The sequence below is a fragment of the Diospyros lotus genome, chromosome 4 (genome assembly GCF_014633365.1).
Source record: "Diospyros lotus cultivar Yz01 chromosome 4, ASM1463336v1, whole genome shotgun sequence".
NCBI lineage: Eukaryota > Viridiplantae > Streptophyta > Magnoliopsida > Ericales > Ebenaceae > Diospyros > Diospyros lotus.
Genome location: NC_068341.1, coordinates 38,349,576 through 38,372,513, shown reverse-complemented (window position 1 = coordinate 38,372,513; position 22,938 = coordinate 38,349,576). Strand labels below are relative to the sequence as shown.

Sequence of the window (22,938 nt, the reverse complement as noted above, 5' to 3'; positions counted from 1 at the left end):
ACGAGTACGCGCCACGATGGAATAATCAGCGATACTCGCGCCACGTCGGATAATTTCTATTTACATTTTCTTTAAATTTAAAAATAATCAATTAAATTGATGCATTTATTTCATTAATGAAATGATTTAAAAAAAAAGAAGGAGAGAAGATGCATTGCTTTCACCGGCTTTACTTGTATTAATTAAATTGTTTAGTATAAAAAGTAAAATAAATTCCTGACTTTTTAATTATTTTTGTATGTTTGATTGCTTTTAGATGAAGTGGTGGAAAGTAAATCTAAAGAGAGTAGGGCAATTAGTGTACTCTCGAGAGTAAGAGTTTAGTATTCTTTTTCGGTAAATTGAGAATCTCGAGGTAAGATGCTAAAATAAATACAATACGAAACGGAAACGAAAAAGTAGTACTTTCTTAACAAGTAAGAAACAAAAAAGCGTAAACAGAGAAAGTAGATGAAACTTTTTCCATTTCTAACATCTTTACGAACGAAAAAGTAGTACTCATTTTCGATATCTTCTAATATTACAGATCAATCCTAAAACATTTTTACGATTGTAGAAATAATTTAAAAATACATTTTTAGTATTTATCGATATTTTAGTACAATAAAAGTTTTGAAGATGCCGAAACGACATTCCCAAAATGTTTCTATGCCTCGTAGGATAGAAACGCTTTATTATTCATATATATAAATAGAATATAATAAGCATAAATAGAAATATAATGTTTTAATTTTTTTTAAAACATAGTTTATTTAGCATATTGTATTTATTAAAATTACATTTGTAAACTTGTAAATGACTGGCTATCAAAAATATAATTAAAAGCCATAGGCTATAGGGATGGAGCGGATTAGTTAATTCGTAAATATATTTATAATTGCATTAGACAAATACGGGTAAAAATTAAGTAAAATTTATACAAACAAGGTTATGATTAAAAAATAAAAAAAAATTCCAGTTATTATATATATAATCCAGTAACCGTAATTGATAATTATATATATAATATAATATTAGTTTTTATATGTAATATAGTATTAGTTTATAAATTAATAATTTAAATATATATTCCGTTAGAAAATATCTTTATGTTGTAATCTATTTACAATAATGTTTAATAAATAGGACAAATAACAAAAAAAAAAAAAACTCAAAGCTTCTCCCCAATTTGTAAATTTATTCAAACTTTTCAATTTTAGCAATTGTATTCTAATTGGTTCAATTAAATGTAATTTTATCTAACACCTGAAATCAATTTAAAAGACGTGTGTCATTACTGACGTGCCAAATCACTTGTCATAAAAAGAAATAAGAGTAGAACCCACATGTACACATGAATGGAATCCACATGTATAATTTTATTTTTTTTATATGTATATATGTGGGTCCTATTTATATATATTTTTTATGAGAAGTGACGTGCTACATCAATAATAACACATCTCCTAAATTAATCTTGGGTATTGGATAAAATTACATTCAATTAAACCAATTAGGATATAATTGTTAAAATTAAAACGTTTAGATAAATTTGTAAATTCATAAAAAAAAATTAATTTTTTGTTGCTATTTGCCCTAATAAATAACATTGTTACCTTAAAATCCATTATAACAATATCCCAACAGATAGCAAAATCATTTCCCATAAAATGTAATCATTTTAAGATTTTCATTATATGAGCAATTATAATTTGTGTAATTGGTAGTTTAAATGTGATTTAAATATGTATTTTCAATTTTGGTTGACAATTTCATATTTTTTTTGTCTATTGTATATTATTTAATTTAATAAAATATTACTTTTCATTAAAATTTTATTTCATTATACAATTAATCTATTGGTTAGTAATGCAATTATAAAATTCTACAACCATGTCATTATAAGTACGATTATGAATATAAAATCATAATTATAATTGTTTAGTATAAAAAAGTAAAATATATTATTGACTTTTTAATTAATTTTTTATGTTTGAATACTTTTAGATAAAGTGGTGGAAAGTAAATCTAAAGAGAGTAGGGCAATTATTGTACTCTCAGGAGTAGGGGTTTAGTATTCTTTTTCTGTAAATTGAGAATTTCGAGACAAGATATCAAATAAATTAAAAAAATAAATGCGATACGAAATGAAAGCGAAAAAGTAGTACTCTTTTAAAAAGTAAGAAACAGAAATGCGTAAATAGAGAAAGTAGATAAATTTTTTTCCATTTCTAACATCTTCGTGAACAGAAACGCGTTTTTGATATTTTCTAATATTACGGATCGATCCTGAAACATTTTTATAATTGTAAAAATGGTTTTAAAATATTTTTTTGATGTTTCTCAAAGTTTCTATGTATCATAGGATAGAAACGTTTTATTATTCATATATTTTAATAGAATATAATAAGTATAAATAGAAATATAATTTTTTAATCTTTTTAAAACATAGTTTATTTACTACATTTTATTTATTAAAATTACATTTGTAAACTTATAACTGACTGGCTTATTCTAGGTCAAACTTCAAATAAATATTTCAAGCATTATTCATTGAATATACAAAAATATAATTAAAAGCCGTAGGCTATAGGGATGGAGCGGATTAGTTAATTTGTAAAGATATTTATAATTGCATTAGACAAATACAGTTAAAAATTAAGTAAAATTTATACAAACACCGTTATGATTAAAAAATAAAAAAATTCCAGTTATTGTTACAATTATGATTATTATAAAAAATATAACCCACTAACCGTAATTGATAATATTGAGTTAACTTGCTCATATTAATTAAGTTTTGATGATTAACAAAAATATTTTTATGATATAAATGTATTTATTTTTTATATAAAAATAAATTTATTTTGAATTAAAAGTGGAAACAAAAATAGATATTTATGTCTCAAAAATAGATAGTCTTTAGACATATTTCATTCTTTTGATTATTTATGTTTCAAAAGTTTATGTTTGAATTTTTATTTATTTATAAATACTTTTATTACTTATGCAAAAAGTATATTTATTTTGAATTAAAGGATAATTATTTTTAGACATATTTTATCTTTCTCATACAAAAAATAAATTTATTTTGAATTAAAGAGAATTAGTTTTAGACATGTTTTATCTTACTCGTGTAAAAAGTACATTTATTTTGAATTAAAAGATAATTACTTTTAGACATGTTTTATCTTTTTCATACAAAAAGTAAATTTATTTTGAATTAAAGATAATTAGTTTTAGATATGTTTTATATTACTCATGCAAAAAGTATATTTATTTTAAATTAAAGGATAATTACTTTTAGATATGTTTTATCTTTTTCATACAAAAAGTAAATTTATTTTGAATTAAAGATAATTAGTTTTATATATGTTTTATATTACTCATGCAAAAAGTATATTTATTTTAAATTAAAGGATAATTACTTTTAAATATATTTTCTCTTTTTCATACAAAAAGTAAATTTATTTTGAATTAAAGATAATTAGTTTTAGATATGTTTTATATTACTCATGTAAAAAGTAAATTTATTTTAAATTAAAGGAGATTATTTTTAGACATATTTTCTTGTTTTAATCATTTATGTCTCAAAAACTTAGACTGCGTTCTCTTTGTTTTTTAATTTTCAGTTTTAAGTTTTTGAATTCATTTTCAGTTTTCTGTTTTGATAGTGTATTTTTAAAAAATTGAAAACACGTTCTCTTTGTCATTTTGAAAAACTATTTCTCAAAACAGAAAATTAGAAAACGCGTTCTCTTTGAAATTTTGAAAATAATTTGTTAATAATATTTTATACAAAAAAATTGATTATTCAGTAAATTAGAAATATTTAATGTTAATATATTATTAAAAAATATATAAATTTTAAAGTTAATAAATTTTGTAATATTTTTTTCCATTATAATAGTAAAATATGAATAAATACATAAATAAATGTGTTTTGAGTTTAGAGTTTATTTTGAATGAAAACACTCAAAATAACTTTTTGTTGTTTTGAGTTTTCTTTATAAATATTTTTTTATTTTCAAAAATACATTTTTAAAAACAGTAAAAAGAACGCGTTTTCATTATTTTAAAAAATTAAAAACTAAAAATGACTTGAGAACAATAAAGAGAACGCAACCTTATATTTGCATTTTCAAATCTTGATTTCTTATGCAAAAAGTAAATTTGTTTTGAATTAAATGTGAAACATGTTTTCTTATTGTTTAAAAAAGAGTAAACATTTTTTAAATTTCAAACTTCATATTAACTCTTTATTTAGTGGCTAAAATACTTATAAATACCCCTCCAAACTCATTTTTTTAGAATCCATTGCACATCCAAATCTCTCAAGCTAACTTTCAAATATCACCAGGCTTTCAAAGATTCATTGTTCATCAACCGTAGAGGCACAAGGCAAAAGGAAAAAAAGAGATCGCAAAGCCGAATTCGATATTCTCCATTCAAATTGAGGTCACTGTTTATTTATTTATTTAAATATTATTGAATTGTATAATTTGTTATTAATTGCTTATTTGTGTCCAAGTGTACACAATTTATTTGTAAGTATTTAAATTATTATTGAGGATTGTATAGATTTCCTATATCCGTTAAAATATAGATGAATCTAGTTTTAAAAGTAAGTTATGAATAAAACTTTGGTATAGTGGTTGCCTATAACCTATTGTAATTTAGGTGTGTATATAGTTTTTAATGTGAGTTAGTATGGAAACTTTGGTGATTTTGATTTAGTGTAACCTCAAGGGTGGTTAAACCTTGGGAAAGTGGATTAAGTGTATGTGGAAATACTAAACCACTATAAATTGTGTTGTGCTTCATATTATTTATTTTTCTTATATCTTGTGGCTTACATTTAATATTAATCTTAAATATAATTTATTATATTTATCAAATATATTTTTTAATAAAATATTTAATTAATAATATTTATTAAAATTAAGAAAAAATTAATCACTCAATTCACCCTATATTGAGTGGCCATATCATAGGACCAACAGATAATTATATATATAATATTAGTTTTTATATATAATATAGTATTAGTTTATAAATTAATAATTCAAATATATATTCTGATAGAAAATATCTTTATGTTGTAATCTATTTACAATAATGTTTAATAAATAGGACAAATAACAAAAAAAACTCAAAGCTTCTCGACAATTTGTAAATTCATTCAAACTTTTTAATTTTAGCAATTATATCTCAATTGGTTCAATTAGATGCAATTTTATTCAATACCTGAAATCAATTTAAAAGACGTGTGTCATTACTGATGTACCAAATTATTTGTCATAAAAAAAATAATAAGAGTAGGACCCACACACACGAGTGAGATCCACATGTATAATTTTATTTTTTTCATATATGTATATGTGGGTCCCACTCATATATTTTTTATAACAAGTGACGTGTTACATCAATAATAACACATGTCTTCTAAATTAATTTTAAGTGTTGAATAAAATTACATTAAATTGAAACCAATTATGATACAATTGTCAAAATTAAAACATTTAAATAAATTTATAAATTCATAAAAAAAATTAAATTTTTGTTGCTATTTGCCCTAATAAATAACATTATTACCTTAAAATACATTATAATAATATCCCAGCAGATAGCAAAATCATTTCCCATAAAATGTAATCATTTTAAGATTTTCATTATATGAGCAATTCTAATTTGTGTAATTATTAGTTTAAATGTGATTTAAATATGTATTTTCAATTTTGGTTGACAATTTCATATATTTTTTTGTCTATTGTATATTATTTAATTTAATAAAAGATTACTTTTCATTAAAATTTTATTTCATTATACAATTAATCTATTGGTTAGTAATGCAATTATAAAATTCTATAACCATGCGATTATAAGTACAATTACGAATATAAAATCATAATTATAATTGTTTAGTATAAAAAGTAAAATATATTACTGACTTTTTAATTAATTTTTTATGTTTGAATGCTTTTAGATGAAGTGGTGGAAAGTAAATCTAAAGAGAGTAGGGCAATTATTGTACTCTCAGTAGTAGGAGTTTAGTATTATTTTTTCGTAAATTGAGAATTTCAAGATAAGATGCCAAATAAATTAAAAAAATAAATATGATATGAAACAAAAACAAAAAAATAATAATTTTTTAATAAGTAAAAAAAGAAAACGTGTCAAATCACTTGTCATAAAAAGAAATAAAAATAGGATCCACATGTACACATGTGAGTGGGACTCACATGTATAATTTTTTTATCTGTACATGTGGGTCCTACTCATATATATATATTTTTATGACATTACGAGCTACATTAGTAATAATATGTCTCCCAAATTAATTTTAGATATTGAATAAAATTACACCTAATTTGCAAATTGAAATACAATTGTTAAAATTATAACGTTTAGATAAATTTATAAATTCGTAAAAAATTTTAATTTTTTTTTGCTATTTGCCCTAATAAATAACATTGTTTCCTTAAAATACATTATAACAACATCACAACAATTAGCAAAATCATTTCCCATAAAATGTAATCATTTTAAGATTTTCATTATATGAGCAATTCTAATTTATGCAATTATTAGTTTAAATGTGATTTAAATATGTATTTTCAATTTTGGTTAACAATTTCATATATATATTTTTTGTGTCTGTTGTATATTATTTAATTTAATAAAAGATTATTTTTCATTAAAATTTTAGTTAGTTATACAATTAATCTACAACGCAATTATAAAATTCTATAACCATGCGATTACAAGTACAATTACGAATATAAAATCGCAATTATAATTATCTTATAAACTATAGTCAAATCTATTCGCATTTAATAAGAAAATTATATTTACCTTAAAAATTGTAATCGATTGGCATTGAAAGCTAAATATTTGAATCACAAGAATCTTCAAAGGGCCCCAATCAAGTTGAATTTGAAGTGACCATTGCGGGAGGTTTAGTGAATTATTATTTTTGACAAATTCAATGCACAGTTGAAAGCAATGGCTGCAAAGTAATGCCAAGCCAAAGAGGGAAGATTACAGACAACAATATATATCATGCGTTAGGATGTTGGGTAAGATATAGTAATGAAATGGAGAAAACAAAAAGAAAGATTCTCTCTTTGACTGAGAGACCAAATGACGAAAAGTAGAGAAATTAGATGAGAGAGAGAGAGAGAGAGATCATCAGGTTGAGACTGCTATTAGAGTCTAAAATGTGATTTCCACTGTTGCACGAAAACATCTCATAAGAATCGTTTTTCCTTTTTGAAACGTTTCTTATTCCTGTTTCGGACCCTATTTATGCTTATTTTTTTAAAAAAATGTTCGTTTCCACGTTTCCATTTTCTATCGGAAACATTTTCTGTTTCCATTTTCGTGCAACATAGATTTCCATAGGAAGCGGGAGCATAAGACCCAGGAATGTTGATCAATCAAGAGACTTTTGGGACACCCCGTCACCATTAGTATATAACAAATAAACAAGCAGGGTTGCTTCTAAATCTAATTCTGCATGATCCAAGTTAGGGAAACAAGGTACAGTTACAGGTACAGGTACAAACAAACCAGTCCAAAAGAGAATCCACGTTGATGTTACACTCTTAGAAACTGAGGAAGGGGCACTGCTTCCGGGCATGTTCTGGGATCAGTTTGGACAGCAGCTCCAGAGATGCTCCTTTCAGCTCTGCAAATGCATGCAGCATTTTTCAATTCAGAAATCAAAAGGACAAGAACTCGCCCAAATGGAAACCATTTTCTAAACAAAACGGGCCAAAGAGCAAACCTTGAGGCTTAAAATTGAAGAGATAGGGCAAGGGGCGCCCATTTGGGAGGCGAGCATTAGGGTCGCGGAGTTCATCGAAGAAGGGGTGGATACAAGCCTCTAACTGCAAACAGACAAACAAACATATGGAAAGGAGCACGTCGCAATTAACATTTCTATCTATAATACAGAAGATTGATTTCACTTGCTAAAACTCTTTGTATCAAGAATATGCCACTGTGCTACAAAAAAGTTATGTCCGTCTTCACAGTTTCTGGCATTATTTTTCATCATTACAACTGTTAAAGCCTTGGAGGATTAAACAGACAAAACTGTTAAAATGCAGGACAATGGCTGCATATGAAAATGACTCAGCTCTTGACCCTCACAAAGTTGGTGAGTCTCGTGCTTGAGGGACACCATTTTGTAAGAAATATCAACGTAACTCAAGAGTGATAAAATGTGAACCTATTATTGGAAATTGATTATATGAGTTTGAAGAATGCAGATTTACTTGTTTGAAGCATAGATTACAGTGAACTATATTAAATCAACAGTCTAGTAATGCATATACCATAAATGTCAACCACACAGTGAAGGGAAACTGTACTTACATGGAAGCCTTATGCAGGGAGTGAACCATGGATTATTGATATTTGATACAGCCATCTAACCAGATCAATCTATATTTTATTGAACAATTACAACATTTGACTTACTACCCAGCCTGTGAACAGAGTGGCCCTACTTAGTTCTTTATTTACCATGTAGCAGCCTTGCCCTTCTTCTGCAAAGAGGCTATTTCAGCAGCTTGAACTAGCGACACTCCAGTCACAAAGGAGCAACCTCACCGTTGCTATCAAGGCTTGCTGTGATATTCAGATTTTAATGATAGGGGAAAGTGGAAAAAGCAAAATTATTTTAAGGTCCAATTATCCAAAAATGGGGTTTAAATTGAAACCTTATATTAATGTTCCCTAAAATATCAATTTCTGGGGAAAATGAGAAAATAGCCTGAAAATCCAAATTAAATATTAAATTTTTGGATATTTTCAGAAGTTAGGAAAGATGCCCATTGCCCAAAAATATTAAATATAGGGTTTTAAAAATAGCAAAAAAATTTAAAAAATCTAGAAAAATGAGGGGATAAAGAGCATTCTAGAATTTGATAATATAAGTCAAGGTAGCGTTTGTTAAATTGAGTAAAATAAGATTGGAATACTTTTTGGACCAAGATATAGAATGATCAAGATAAAACTAGAAAGCATTTCAAGATTTTTATCAAATTGTTTGTCAAACATTTTGGAATACAATGGAGGACATATGCGTCATTTTTTCTTATCTATAAAATCCAAGATAAATTTATTTGAAGGAGATGAGAGATAAATTTATTTGAAAAGTTCAAGATAAGAAGTCATGTGACTTATTTTTCAAGGGTCGTCAGATAAATTTAACAAATACGATGTAAAGTACTTTTGTTTAAAATGTTTTTCATATCCCACTTTTTCCGATCTATATCTTAGGGAAATGGGACAAATTACAAAAATCTTTCTTTGATAAAAGAAGGATAATTAAGAAAAGGGTAATGTGGTAGGGCAATGGTTAAGGTGTAATAAGTGCACCTTATTTTCAGACAACGTGTATTTATTGTATATTGTTTTCAACTTCCAAACACTCCAATGTTAATGATAAATGTGCAGTGTTTTCAGACATTTAATCAACCAAAAGGATTGTTTAGAAGGTGATATAAATGCACCTTGTCTGAAAAAAATATGCAATTATTGCAAATTAATCATTGCTCTTAGGGCAATGGTTCACATTACCCTTAAAAGGAAATCAAAAGAGATATACTTGGCTTCATAAATTTATAGAGGCATATCTTCTGAAGAGATAAGATGTCTCATAAACAAAATGGGTTGATTTGGCTGAGAGAAAAGGGAAAATCTATCAAAATTCAAGAAGCCTTTGAGGGAGCCATTAATTTGAGTTAAGACGACATTTAGGACCCCAACTTTTCTATTTAAGCTGTTGCCAAAAAGTGAGACTGGTAAAGGGTGAAAAGTGAGCCCAAAGTCGATTCGTCAACCTTGCCAGAAAATGAAGTTGGTTTGTCAAACCACCTTTGAGACACATTTCCGGTGACTCCAGCCACCTTCCAGTGGTGAGAAAAGGTGGTTTCTACTCTCTGTAGAGTGGGCTACAAGATAGAGGTGGTCTGGTCGGCCAACGACACTCCAGTGACCAGAAAATCAAGTAACGAAATAGGAAAATAATCACACAAAAAGCTACTGTTTGAGATAAAATAGAGAGATAAACTCTCTATTTTTTCATTTCATATGACATACACAAAGGAGTTGTTTTAATACATTAATTATTGCAAATATGTCATGTATATTTTGGAATTTTGACGTGTTTTATCTAGATATTAGATGGGTTGATATTGGTCATGCAATGTTGAGACTGGGGCCAATAGAGCAGCTTCCCAAACCTAGTTGAGTTAAATCTGCTAGAGAAGATGAAACCTAAGAAATCATTCATTACGTGAATAAATTTGGAATTTATATCCTGTCCAGAAATGCTTTGGGATGTTAAAACCAGAGAAATATGCAGGTTGAAAGGGGTCAAAATAATTTTTAAAAATTCTAAAAAAACATATGCAAGATGACCAGAACAATGCGTAGGTTAAATCTGGAAACTTTGAGACCAGGGAAGAATTGTTTAATGGGTGATAAGTGGTCTATCCGGAAGGGTGCCCTGAGAACATTAAAAAGTCTAAAGAGCAAACATGAAATTTTTGGGCCATAAATGAGTTCATAAAATAAAATTCTCCAATCTTTCGGTAAAAAAAAAAAAAAAAAAAATTCAATCATTATAATGTTTAAGAGTACGAGGAGTTTTCCTATAAAATTTCACAAAGAGCTAAATTCATTTTATCCCAGATAATCATATAGCTCTGGCAAACCGAGGATGTTCAGAATTATAGTTTGGAAATTTAGTGGTAACAAATATTATCAATGTTTAATTTTGCTTCCACTAAATTATGTGGATTTTGGAAAATTGTAAGGTTATTAAATTGAAAAAACTCACAACCAAAGGATTCTTTAAAAGAAAAGAACATAAGTTCTCAATATAAGTGGAAAACAATGCTTAGAGGGAAAAGAAAAATGACTACAAGGAGATTGAAAAAAATTACCCAATGATTTCAAAAGTTCATAAAATCCAAGTTGTGCCACTTTCCCACAGAGATTTTTGTTAATAGTTCTTACAAGAAGGAAAAATAAAAGTGCTATGTTTTTTCTTTTTTTCTTTTTTTTTGGCTAAGCAAAAAAAAAAAAAAAAAAATCAGAGATTTATTAGTAGTTAATATCCTCCACTTCCCCTTCAGAGATTTATTTGGTTTGAAATGAAACTGCAACATAAAATGTTTATGCACTTGAGCATTTCTGAGAAATGAAAGCCATCAAATAGAAAAAGCCATGGCATGAATAAAGTTAGTGGTGAATTTATAATAATTAAATTACTTCATTGCAGAAAAATATTAACAGCAAAATGGAAGGAAATACTCACAGCATTGCACCTCAAGTTCGGGGAGTATTGAAGAAGTCTTGAGACAAGATCCACAGCTTCAGGTGGCATACGCTTGTGAAAAAGCTACAGATGACAGGAGTATGGGTTCAGATGAGTACATACAGCAGATATAAATGTGTGTAGTTGGCAAGAAACTAGCATGCTCACTTTGTGCCAAGGATGAGCCTTGATTTGTGGAAATTTGAACTCAGTATAGTTGGGATTCATACATTTGATCTCCTCCCGAGTAGGGGTTCCAAGTACCTAGAAATAGAATATAGTAAAGAAATATGTCTTCAGAAACTAAAAGATGGTAAAGAACTCCAACATCATTCTTGTGCGCAAGGCCCAGAAATGTCACCTTAATTATTTCAACAAGCTGATCAACTCCGCTCTCACCTGGAAAGAGGGGCTGGCAATTTGGAATGGCCATGTGAAAAAGAAAAATATAAGAAAATAATCAACTTTTTACAGGTCTGTTCTCTACACCAAGTAAAAGAAATAGATCGTGCAGCTTCTTAAGAACCTGGCCAAGAAGCAGTTCAGCAAGGACGCAGCCCACAGACCATATATCAATTGCAGTTGTGTATTCAGTTGCTCCAAATATAAGTTCAGGTGCACGATAATAACGAGAACATATATATGATATATTTGGCTCCCCTTTGACCTGTCACAGATTGGAAGGAAAAAAGGACTGCATGCATTATGTACAGATCATAGACAAACAATGCGGCATATACAAGCAAAATTAAGAAAAAAATGGAACATAGCCCAGAGCATCACGAGACAAAATAACAAACAGATAGGCGAGAGGAATCTGTGCTATCAGAAGGGAAAAGGGCTACATATATTATGCAGAGGTCAGAGACAAACAATGGGGCATATATCCAAACAAAATTAAGAAATAAATGAAACAGCACCCAAGCATCTCGGGACAAAATAACAAAGAGCTTCATCAAAGGGATCTCTACCCTATATCTATGTGAGTTGAAAGATCATGCAACTGCAACATGGACATTGTTTCCTTTCAAATGACCTTGACAACACACAAACAAGACAAACATAAACAAACAAACATGCATCTGGCTATATACGTGTTCCCACATGCAGTCATTCATGCAAGTATAGCATAAGAATCTCAGTACTGTAACCCAAAAAGAGTCGATCCATTACATAAGTAACAATGATTTATTTGTCAAATATAATGTGCAAAGTACAAGAGATCAAAGGTAGAATAAAAGAAACTTTCAAGAATTTATTCAGATTGTTAAGGATTGAAACAGACAAATTAGGATCCCATGTCAATTTTTGGTTTATTGACATTCCTTTGAGTACTGTTGTTGACAGCTATGGAGAGCAGTCACTCAGAAATGACCATCCTTTTCAGTGCCCCGCCATTTAGTGAATATGGATATTCATTGGACAGATATGAATATGTGTTGGGACACATTACATGTGATGGTTTTGCAGGGCTAAAGTTAAAGTGGGAAGTGGGAATGCTCATTCTTAATTCTTTACATGGGCCCTAAATATTGATTAAGGTTTTTAAGATTGTAATGATGTCTCGATGATGATCTTCTATAACTTGTAATTCTATCTATTTTGATACTCAGACATCCTACTGAAAAAATGTTTTTTTTTTATATGTATTTTTTATGTTATATGGATATTACACTAAAAATATATAGCTAACAGAAATTTTATATAAAAACATAATTTTTCCTAACACCAATATGCTTATTTCCTCTTTTTCTTTTTCCAAATTGTCATGTCTTTCACCCTTGTCTATTTGTAAATCCATATATGTGTTTTATAGGTTAAGGATATCCAACCACCATCAGAAACAACACTTGGTAGTTGATTCTATGAACGGAAATGCAAGAGCTCAACCCATGAACCTTTTTGCTGACACTAGAAGTGTAAAAGCATCCCCTATTAGAGATGAAGTTGCAAACAACCAGATATCTTACCAAAACTTTTGCACTGCCAAAATCACATAGCTTGAGCTGGTGAGTATGGGGATTAACCTGAAAAATCAATTCTCTTGGTTATAGTATTAAGCCTTCAATTTAAACACAGGAGGTTCCCACTGCCCCCCCCCCCCTCACACACCAAAAAAGTAATAATAATACATATATAAAAGAAGGAAAGAAAAGAACTACAAACCAGTAGATTTTGAGGCTTTATGTCTCTGTGGCAGACTCCAACACCCGCATGAATATATGCCAGAGCTCTAAAAATCTACTAGATTAACACAAGTCATATTATATAACAACCATATGCAAATAATGTTAAGAAAATATCAACTCCATTTCCGCAAGATACTCACATTGTGACAGAACTTAAAATGGGAAATCAAATTAAGCAAAATTTTAGCAGTTAGGCACAACTCTTGCAAGACCATTATATGATTTGCAATTTAGTATTTTATTCGAGCACAGTAAAGTGGAACCCAGAAAAAAAGTGCTTAAATTTAGCCCCCAACTTAAACTCAAGACATGACCAGGAAGTAGGTGTAAACCCCACTTTCTCCTAAAATGAAGATTGCCCTGACATTTCTTCTAGAATTATATCCGCTCAAACAGCAACCAAAATGGTCACATGCTTAAATTGCATAAAGGGCAGTAGATGATAGATCTTTGGCAATTTAACCCATTGCCATGGCAGACATGAACTTGACAAGCTATTTAATTTTTATTTTCCTTTTTTGACAAGGAAAATAACATCTATGTAAGGCCCAGCATCAGAGATTAGCATATCCTGACTTGACACTGTTGCATTTGAGAGAACTGCACCATGTATTAGAAGGGCTTTCAACTAAGATTTCGAAAAGTAAATATGAATGAATAATCTCGAATAGAAAATGTTTCAATTTAAAACTTTTAAGGCTTTCCACGCTCTGAATATTAGTTGTCTTTAATAAAAATAAGGAAAACATACTTTATACACACACAAAAGACAGAATCCGATTTCAAGAAAGAAGAAACGTGGGAAGTGAGCTGAACTCTTTGAGATAATTTCCAATAATCAAATCACGCTCAACCTGACTCGTGTTTTCTCCAACTACTTAAGCTGAACTGCATGAATCCTCTTTGTTCATTTTACTCTAGCATGGCCACAATTAGTGCTGAACCACTACAATCATTTCTTTCTTTACTATATAAATTCTTAGTATCCTTGCGATACAATGGTCAATAAATGTCTTGCAAAGCCCTTCTTCTTTAAGCAGGCTTGGGAGTTGGGACTGCTAGGATAAAGATACATTGCAAAATGCAAATGCAAGAGTGGATTTCACATATTAGAACCTGAAACTGGAAGAATACAACTTTTTGAACATCATACCTGATATGTGTAGAGTTTGACATATATCATAGGCATCCTCTGACTTGCCCTGCTGTAGTGTTTTGCTACACGATAAAGTGTCTCAGGTACATATTCAAGAACTAAATTGAGATAAAGCTCGTCCTTGTCTGTAGTCGAAAAGAAGCAATGTTTGAGTGAAACAACATTGGGATGATCAAGAAGGCGCATTGTTTGCAGTTCACGGTTCTTATATCTCTTGTCCTGCAAGACCTTCTTGATTGCAACAGTTTCCCCAGTTTCAAGGCATTTAGCCTGCAAAATAAGAAAATTGGAACTGATAAGTGATAATAGTAACCATTGGAAGACTATGCAATGGATGCCAACATTGTTAGTAGAACATCAATACCAGTTCAGTTCAAATTCAAACTATCACCTGAAAAACAATTCCAAACGAACCCTGCCCAACAACACGTTCTGCCATGTAGCTTATGGTCTGAATCCCAACAAGAAAAAATAAATACAATTTATCAGGGGAACTGTGAAATATCACATTAGAAAAAAAAAAAAAAACTCAAAGCACCATAGAACGAAAAAATGAATTACAACTGATTCATTATAACTTTCAAAAAATCAAACAGTATCTTTTTACATGCCTTCTTCGATTTAGAGTTCAACCAGAAACCAAAAGGTAATACTATGACTGCTTGGAGTAGCAAACAAGACTATCAACAAACAATTACTACGTTTTCTTTTTTTTTTTTTCTTTTTGCTAGATCAAATAACGCCTGTATGCTAATTTATATGGTCAGCTAGCTTCGATAAAATTATAAATAGAATGCAAAGTAGTTAGTTCTAAAAATAAGTCATGGAAAAAATGATTAGCATCTCCTCTTTCTTGAAATTTTTTTTGAAGTCATTTGTCCAAATATTTTTACACCCATGTGATTTTCCAAAGAGTGGATGCCAAGCTACACAGTTAATCCTGCCATAATTGGTATTTGCTCTATATAGCTGTAAATTGTACTCTCTGACAGTGCATAAAAGCAGCCACAAGTCACCACAGTATAACTAGGAAATTTGCATCATCTACCTGCTTCGGTTGACCATTTTTACCACCAATTGTTGTCACAATTATATGGCCTGTTTCAGTTACATTTCCATCCACCACAGTAGCTTCCATTTCCTAACACAGGAGAAAAAACAAGAGATAAATTAGGAGAAGCCATAAACAGACAGGCAGGCAGAAAAAGGTGATTAGTTTTATCCAAATTCATAAACAACAACCTTCTCCGTCTTATCATCTCTGATCTTCATTTCATTGATTTCCTCAGGGAGCTTGTCAACCAACATTGCATCACCACTAGGTTTTCCCATTCCTGAAGGCACCGTACCAGCTGAAGCCATACCTGCCAAGCAGAAACAGGGATTATATGTCTGCAATTGCAAAATAAAGTGTATCCTGAACAAAGTTAACTTTTGAAGAAATCAACTGTATGAGAAATAAACTTTTAAGGAACAAAATTTTATGTAGCCTCAATTAAGATAGAATAAAATCTACATTGAACGAAATTAAAAATGGAATCATACAAGCTGTAAAGTATTATATCTTATTTAGTCAATTGATCAGTTGTCAAGTTTTAGGAATACAAGTGTCAAGTGGGGTGTGACACCAATTTGGCATGTTAAGTCATAATAAGTTGAACAGTAAATTTTGGTTGAATTCCACAAAGAATCAAGTCAGGAACAAGTCTATTACTAGCTAATCATAAACATTTAGTTGCAAGAGATAAGGTTTAGTCTGGTTATTCTGTTATTATGCTATTGATAATTTGAGAACAAAAACACAGGCGTGTATTTTTGAGTTATCTGAATCTGAGAAATATGTACAGCTACAACATATCAAGCCTTAATCCACTAGGTAGGGTCAGATAAGTAAAAGAAACATACACTAGGCTTAATTATTAGTAAGAGGTCTAAACTGTTTGGAGCAAATATGTCCCAAAACAAAAAAAGTCCCAAACTTGACAATGTTCCAGCAATTTGCCCATAACTCTTTTAGTCTAATAATGGATTGAGCTGAGTCTTTGGTGCTAACAAAGAAGACTTAAAATTGCACAATTTCTTGTCTCACAAAGAGTTTGAAATTACAAGTTTCTTTTAAGGTCAGAAAACTGAGTTGAAGTCCACTATTGTGTCCTTCAGCAATGACATTCAAAGTGATTAACTAAGTAAAGTATGTTATGCTAGATATGAAGCCATATAAGAAACGAAAGAATTAAAAATACATACATACATACATACATACATATATATATATATATATATAAACTTTGATGGCAAAATCTATGGAAGAGGTGGACATGATGATAAGGAGAAAACTTGATATTATATGCCTCCAAGAGATGAGATGGGTGAGAGAGAAAGCTAAACTGTTGATATAATCTGGATAAAAACTTAGGTACTCAAAATGGATCATGAAAAGAATGGAGTGGGGAGTTATTATGGTTAAGACTTGGGATAGTAGTTGTGAAGAGAATAAGAGAAATGATCATGGAAAAGTCTAGAGAGCCCGGCGGGCTTACCGACAGCCTTACCAAAAGGGGGCAAAAAGACGATTTTGCCCCCGCCCACTTTGCAAAGTGGGCCACTGCTGCTCTCTCCCTGCTTGCTTGTCTTCCTTCCATGGCTGTCGCCCTCGCCTCACCTCCGCTGCCTCGCCAACCGTCATTGCATCGGTGAGGCGCGACAGCGAGGCGAGGCCAGTGGCAAGGCGGCGGCCATGGAAGGGAGACAAGCGAGCAGGGAGAGAGCAGCAGTGGGCGGGGGCAAAAGTGTCTTTTTGCCCCCTTTCTGTAAGGGGCTCAGTAAGCCCGTCAGGCCCTGTAGAACGACTCAATGATTATTATTAGAGCTAAAATTGTTCTAAGAGAAAAGACCGTGAAAACTATCAGCACACATGCACCACGGATGGGTTGGGAAAAGAGATAAAGACAAACTTCTGGAAATATTTAGAGGGATTGATACAAGAAATACCTAGAGCAGAGAAGATCATTATGGGAGGTGAATGGGTATAGAGATATATATAGAGGTTACGGATTTGGAGAAAAAAATAATAGGCTAAATAGCAATTTGATTTTCCATGGCATATGAGCTGAACGGAGATGGGGAATATTACAAATAATGTGCAACAAGAGGAAATAAAATTAGAAAAGATGGTATTTGTGATAAGGCCATAGTAGTTTCTATTAAAGATCAAATGCATGAGACACAATTAAGATGGTTTGATTATTAAGATGGCTCGATTATGTGAGAAGAATACACACTTGTGACAGCAGTGGATGTGTGGAATTAATCTTTTGTTAGAAAAAACAATAAGATAAGATAGGGAAAAGCTTGGTAGAAGACCTTTAAATATATTATGAGTTATAAGGGCCTTACAAAACATAAGGCCATGGAAATGACTAACAAGCTACTAGAATGGCTTGATCACACATTAAAATGGCTTATCAACTACCCAAATAGAAACAAGACAGAAAACTTGACACATATTATAATGGCTTACCAACTACCCAAATAGACCACTTTCTTATAAGACAAGAAGATCGCTTATGTTGTAAGGATTGTAAAGTTATATTGGGAAAATGTTTGACCACTCAACATACTCATGGTCCTCGACATCCATACAAAAACATGGAGAAAAAGCAATACAAAACAAAGGGAAAAGTCCTTTCATTTTATATTTTACCATACAACTTGACTATAGCTTATTTATAAACTTCTACTAATAGGCACATCATATATGTGTATCTAACAATATTAAAGACACTTATGGCTCTTTGCTTGTATAAAAGAACAACTAAATACGTGCATGACCTGTTAACTTTATACATAATGCTTCATAAATATCTAAAATATCATAAATCAAGTTTACTTTCCAAACCCCATTAAACATGATTTTATGATGAAATTTTTATTTTGCACATACTTAACTTTCAAGGGGCTAAAATTGTAGATGTAGTCTTAACATCCATCACCTTTAACAAAAATAAGCTTTATATCCTTTGCAATTGTCTCCTAACTTTGATCTTTTAGAAATGCATTTCTATTTCTTCCTAGCATCCTTGTGTAATGTCTTCAAAGCTTCTTCTTTACTTCTTTGTCACATGGGCACTCTATTGATTACTATTCTCAAATTTCCTTTATTCCTCAAATTTCACTTGCTCTAGAGGATAAAAGGATTCTTCCACATCCACCCAACATGCATCGAAAATAGACTTCCTGATATCAATTTGCAAATAACAACTTGTAAAAATCTCAATATCCCGATTTCTAGTGCTCTCAATCATTGGGATAATTTGTTGAGGTAGATGCATTAAACTCCATCTCAACATGGACAATATAAGGGTCATTCACTTTTCCTTCTAACTTTGGGGAGAAAATAGAAATCATGTTGTCATCTAAAAAAAATGGTCAATTGAAATTTGCTCCAGTTAAGTCATTCCTTTAAAATCCAACTCTTCAACTTAAAGTCATAATAAACTTCTTCATTCACATTTTCTTCTTCAAACTTCTAATTTGGACAGTCTCCAATTTGGTTGCCACAAATCTCTTCCCTCAATTTGTCAACTATAATGTTTTTGATCTTTTCATTCTCTTTGTTTACTAACATCTCCTCCATTTTGTTTTAATTTCAACAGTTTTTACTTCATAATTGGGGCTACAGTTTCTTAACCTTCATTAGGTGGATGTTCTTCCTTTCCATCTTCCTTATAGATATCCATGTTAGTCTACTTAAGCTTTTCAAACTTGTCACTCTCGTTCAACATAAACTCCTCTTCCTCAAACCATATTTCCCAATACTCAACTGGTAAAACCTCATATCTACAATTAGAGACAATGTGCTCAAGAATCTCCCAAACAAAAACTTGGATATCTTTCTTCCAATCTCCTTCCAAATTTTAATATGAAGAGCATTTTCCAAAATTGAAAATTCTCTTATTTTTTCTCTTCTTTCAGCAAGCCAGTGCATGGTTCTTCTTTTATAATATCCCATGCATCACATGCTTCAAGACATAACTTGGTAATAATATTTGATCTTCTAAAATTGGGAAAGATCAATGTATCACCAAGAATATACATTTTTTCGTGGACTTTCAAATCATCTTTAAATCACATACAACTTGTATGATCATGCCTCTTATATGTCCCTATCCACAATCACGTTGCTTTTCTAACTCTGATAAGGCAATCTCCAATGATCAAATTAACACAATTTTAACAACTACTCCCAACCAACCATTTGCATATGTTAGTGACTTACCACCATCCACCACCAAGCTTGACTACACTATTGACATTTGATGGATGGCATGCCCTAATACCAATTTACAGAAAATTAGGTGCCACATCTTGATGTAGGACAGAATAGTAAATTTCAGGAATTAGTATTGTTTATTTTATTTATTTATTTAGTTTATTTCTTGTTTGAGTAATCGGGATTACTCTTATGTTTTGGTTTTGAGTCTGCATCACATCCATACACAAAGAACACTTCATTCACCATGCTTCTACTCTCTATTTCATTCGCTGTGCTACTATACCATTCTATTAGCCACTATACTTGGTGCATATGTTAACATATATCAATCCTGCACATCTATCTAACATGCAAAAAAACATTCATGGCTCTTCACTTGTGTACATAAACAACCACATATATGCATAACCCCTTAATTTCATTTGTGAGTCCTGTCAAACATGTTGATCCTTTGTGATCAGAAGTTCATCAATTCAAATTGTAGAAACCTCTTTAAAACGTAAAGGTAAGACTGCATACAAACGACCTTCCTCCAAAACTATGTCTCATGCATTGGGAACACCCTTTTATGTTGCCATATATGTATGATCTATCTGTATATAGAAATATCTAGAATATCATAAATGAAATTTGCTTTTAAAGTTACAACCAAACTCTGCAAGCATTGTAATTGCTTCAGCAATAGAATTAAATCAAGGAAAGATCTCATTTTCCATTATTTTTTCTCCATTATGGTTCATGGTAAGGCTTTAACCTTTTCTATCATAAACTCTGCATGCAATTTGTCTTGGACATTTAGAGATAGAAATCGACTAAAAAGGGTGCATAAATAATCACTGAACAGAGAAAAGGGGTAACCAAATACAAGTTTCAAGATTTAGAGCCACAACCCCTTGCCCCTTTCTCATATTGTATTACATTATATAAACTCACAGAAACATCTAAAAGCTAGACAACAATATCCAAACTTCGGCCTCTTTGTGATCCCTGTGTTTTTCTTTTCTTTATTTTCATTATCCGTCTAGACCCAAAATAATCATAACTTTTTTTGGGTAAGTAAATAACCAGAACTTTAAAATCCTATCATAATTTTTATTTCCCAGACGATGATTTTTGGAAACCGTGCAATCTTTTTTCCACCCCTAAAAAGAAGGTATGTTGAGATCAATTTTGCCAGAAAACTATTTACAAACTCATTCTCCCAACACAGACTTTGTTTTTCGGCAGCCATTCTCAGAATCTGTCACCGTGCGTACTGAGAGACGCATTCGCGGAGCCGCCCAAAGTAAACCACATCCGAAGCAAGTCTTCCCACGGGCAGCGAACTTTTTCACATTTTAACTGAAAATGCCATCATTTTCTACATCTCCTCTAACTCTCAGATGTTACCATCCTTCACACATATCACATTCCCGCCGCACCACGGTGGGCATTACACGAAAAATGCATGAAAGAAAATTCTTAAACTGATCAGCAAGTCCACCGATCACCTGAACCAAACACTCGGCCATCAAGCTCAAGTAGAGGACGTGATTCTTCAGGTTCTTTCCAACAGAACAGATCTCTCTCCTACATTTCCTCAGCGTCCAAACAAAACCTAAGGCTCTGCTTTCTTCCTAGGTGGAAAGAGTAGGACAATGAAAGGAGCACAACAGAAGCGAAGAGAGATGAAAACTCACCTCCTGCAGCTGCGAATCCCTTCACATTTTGCAAACTTCGAAGCCTTCGATCCGAGGCGTTCCGAACTGCAATCGGAACACAAAAGACGGAGAGAGAGAGAGAGAGAGAGAGAGTGTGTGTGTGTGTTGCGAGATTCAGAGAGAGGTTTGACTGCGCGAGACTCTCACGGACTCTCTCTCTCTCTCTCTCTCTCTCTGGAAATGTGCTTATTGGATACTCTAAGTCTGAGTTTGTTGTTATTTTATTTTCCAAAAGATTGAGAGAGAGAGAGAGAGAAGAGCGGACCCCAAGAGCCGTATTAAATCTTGTCTAGAGCCACTATGTTCGTACCGTGGAGTTTGGTTTACACGCGTCGCTCTCTGGTTGGCTTCTTGACTCTGCAAATTTTGACTGCCCCCCCCCCCCCCCTCCACCCCTCTCTCAAAAAACCATTAGCTTCTTTGAATCAGGCAACCGATGCCTTTATTAAAGGACATGCCCCCAAATATAAAACGTTAATTAAGCTGTGGGATTTAGCCCCGTGGATCAGATTAGTGAAAACCCTAATATTTTAGCTGATTAAACCCAACCCAAGTAGAAGAAGAAGGGTAAATTAGTATTTTGCCCCTTTAAAATAATTTGGTAGTCTATATTGAATTTATATATATATATATATCAAAATCAAATCCATCCAAAGTTTTAAAAATTGATTTAATCAAAATGACCCAAATTAATTACCTTTTTGAAATTTTAAACACACAAAAACTCATGTTTATTTCATTTTTTTATTTTCACTTAATGTTTTATCGACGCTAGTCCGATTCAAATTAACTTGCATCTTAATAAGTTGCGTTTTTAGCTAAGTACTATATAAATGAACACTTGTGCTTATTTATATATATTTTATTTTATATTTTTTAAGAGTTAGATGTTGAGTGATGTCTCATGTGAATCCTTTTCCAAATTTGATTAGTAGACAAATTATTGTGCCGCTTTCACTTGGATTGGAGATGTCCATAAATAGGGCAGGCAAGGCCAATTAGGCTCTAATGTGATTCACTAATTAGGGTAGGCTCCCTTGGAAAAGGAATCATTTCAACTCCCACTAATCACATAAAAACAAAAGGTTAAAAGCCCCACTTTATATCAAAAGTAGAAAATCTCTACCATTTAAAATTTTAAGTTTGAGTTTGATATATATAATGCCGTATATGAGATTTTGAGTCGAAATGTAAAAATGGACTCCCGAATCACATTTAAATTTTATTTTTATAATAAAATATAAAAAATAAATAAATATTCATTTAGACACGGAGAAAAAGAGAGTTCATTCTAACAGATTTTA

General features: G+C 31.1%; 1 protein-coding gene across 1 annotated transcript; it reads right to left on the bottom strand.

Annotated features, from left to right (window-relative positions):
- Positions 1-7,395: 7,395 nt before the first annotated feature.
- On the bottom strand, positions 7,396-21,783 carry LOC127799974 (shaggy-related protein kinase epsilon). Its single transcript, XM_052334303.1, has 14 exons — positions 21,759-21,783; positions 21,614-21,715; positions 15,902-16,023; positions 15,708-15,800; positions 15,051-15,110; positions 14,657-14,929; positions 13,481-13,555; positions 13,285-13,341; positions 11,841-11,981; positions 11,676-11,726; positions 11,483-11,578; positions 11,315-11,398; positions 7,769-7,871; positions 7,396-7,669 (listed from the first exon to the last, which is right to left on the bottom strand). Exons 3-14 carry the CDS (start codon positions 16,019-16,021, stop codon positions 7,587-7,589), a joined length of 1,236 nt encoding a protein of 411 aa, XP_052190263.1. The 5' UTR covers positions 16,022-16,023; positions 21,614-21,715; positions 21,759-21,783; the 3' UTR covers positions 7,396-7,586.
- Positions 21,784-22,938: the final 1,155 nt, after the last annotated feature.

Excerpts from the sequence above, each read along its gene's own strand:
- LOC127799974 (XM_052334303.1), bottom strand. The coding sequence starts at position 16,021 with ATGGCTTCAGCTGGTACGGTGCCTTCAGGAATGGGAAAACCTAGTGGT. Across the intron at positions 11,579-11,675 it reads AGCTTGTTGAAATAATTAAG|GTACTTGGAACCCCTACTCG; the intron begins GTGACATTTCTG and ends TTCTATTTCTAG. Across the intron at positions 7,872-11,314 it reads CGAACTTGAGGTGCAATGCT|TTAGAGGCTTGTATCCACCC; the intron begins GTGAGTATTTCC and ends GTCTGTTTGCAG.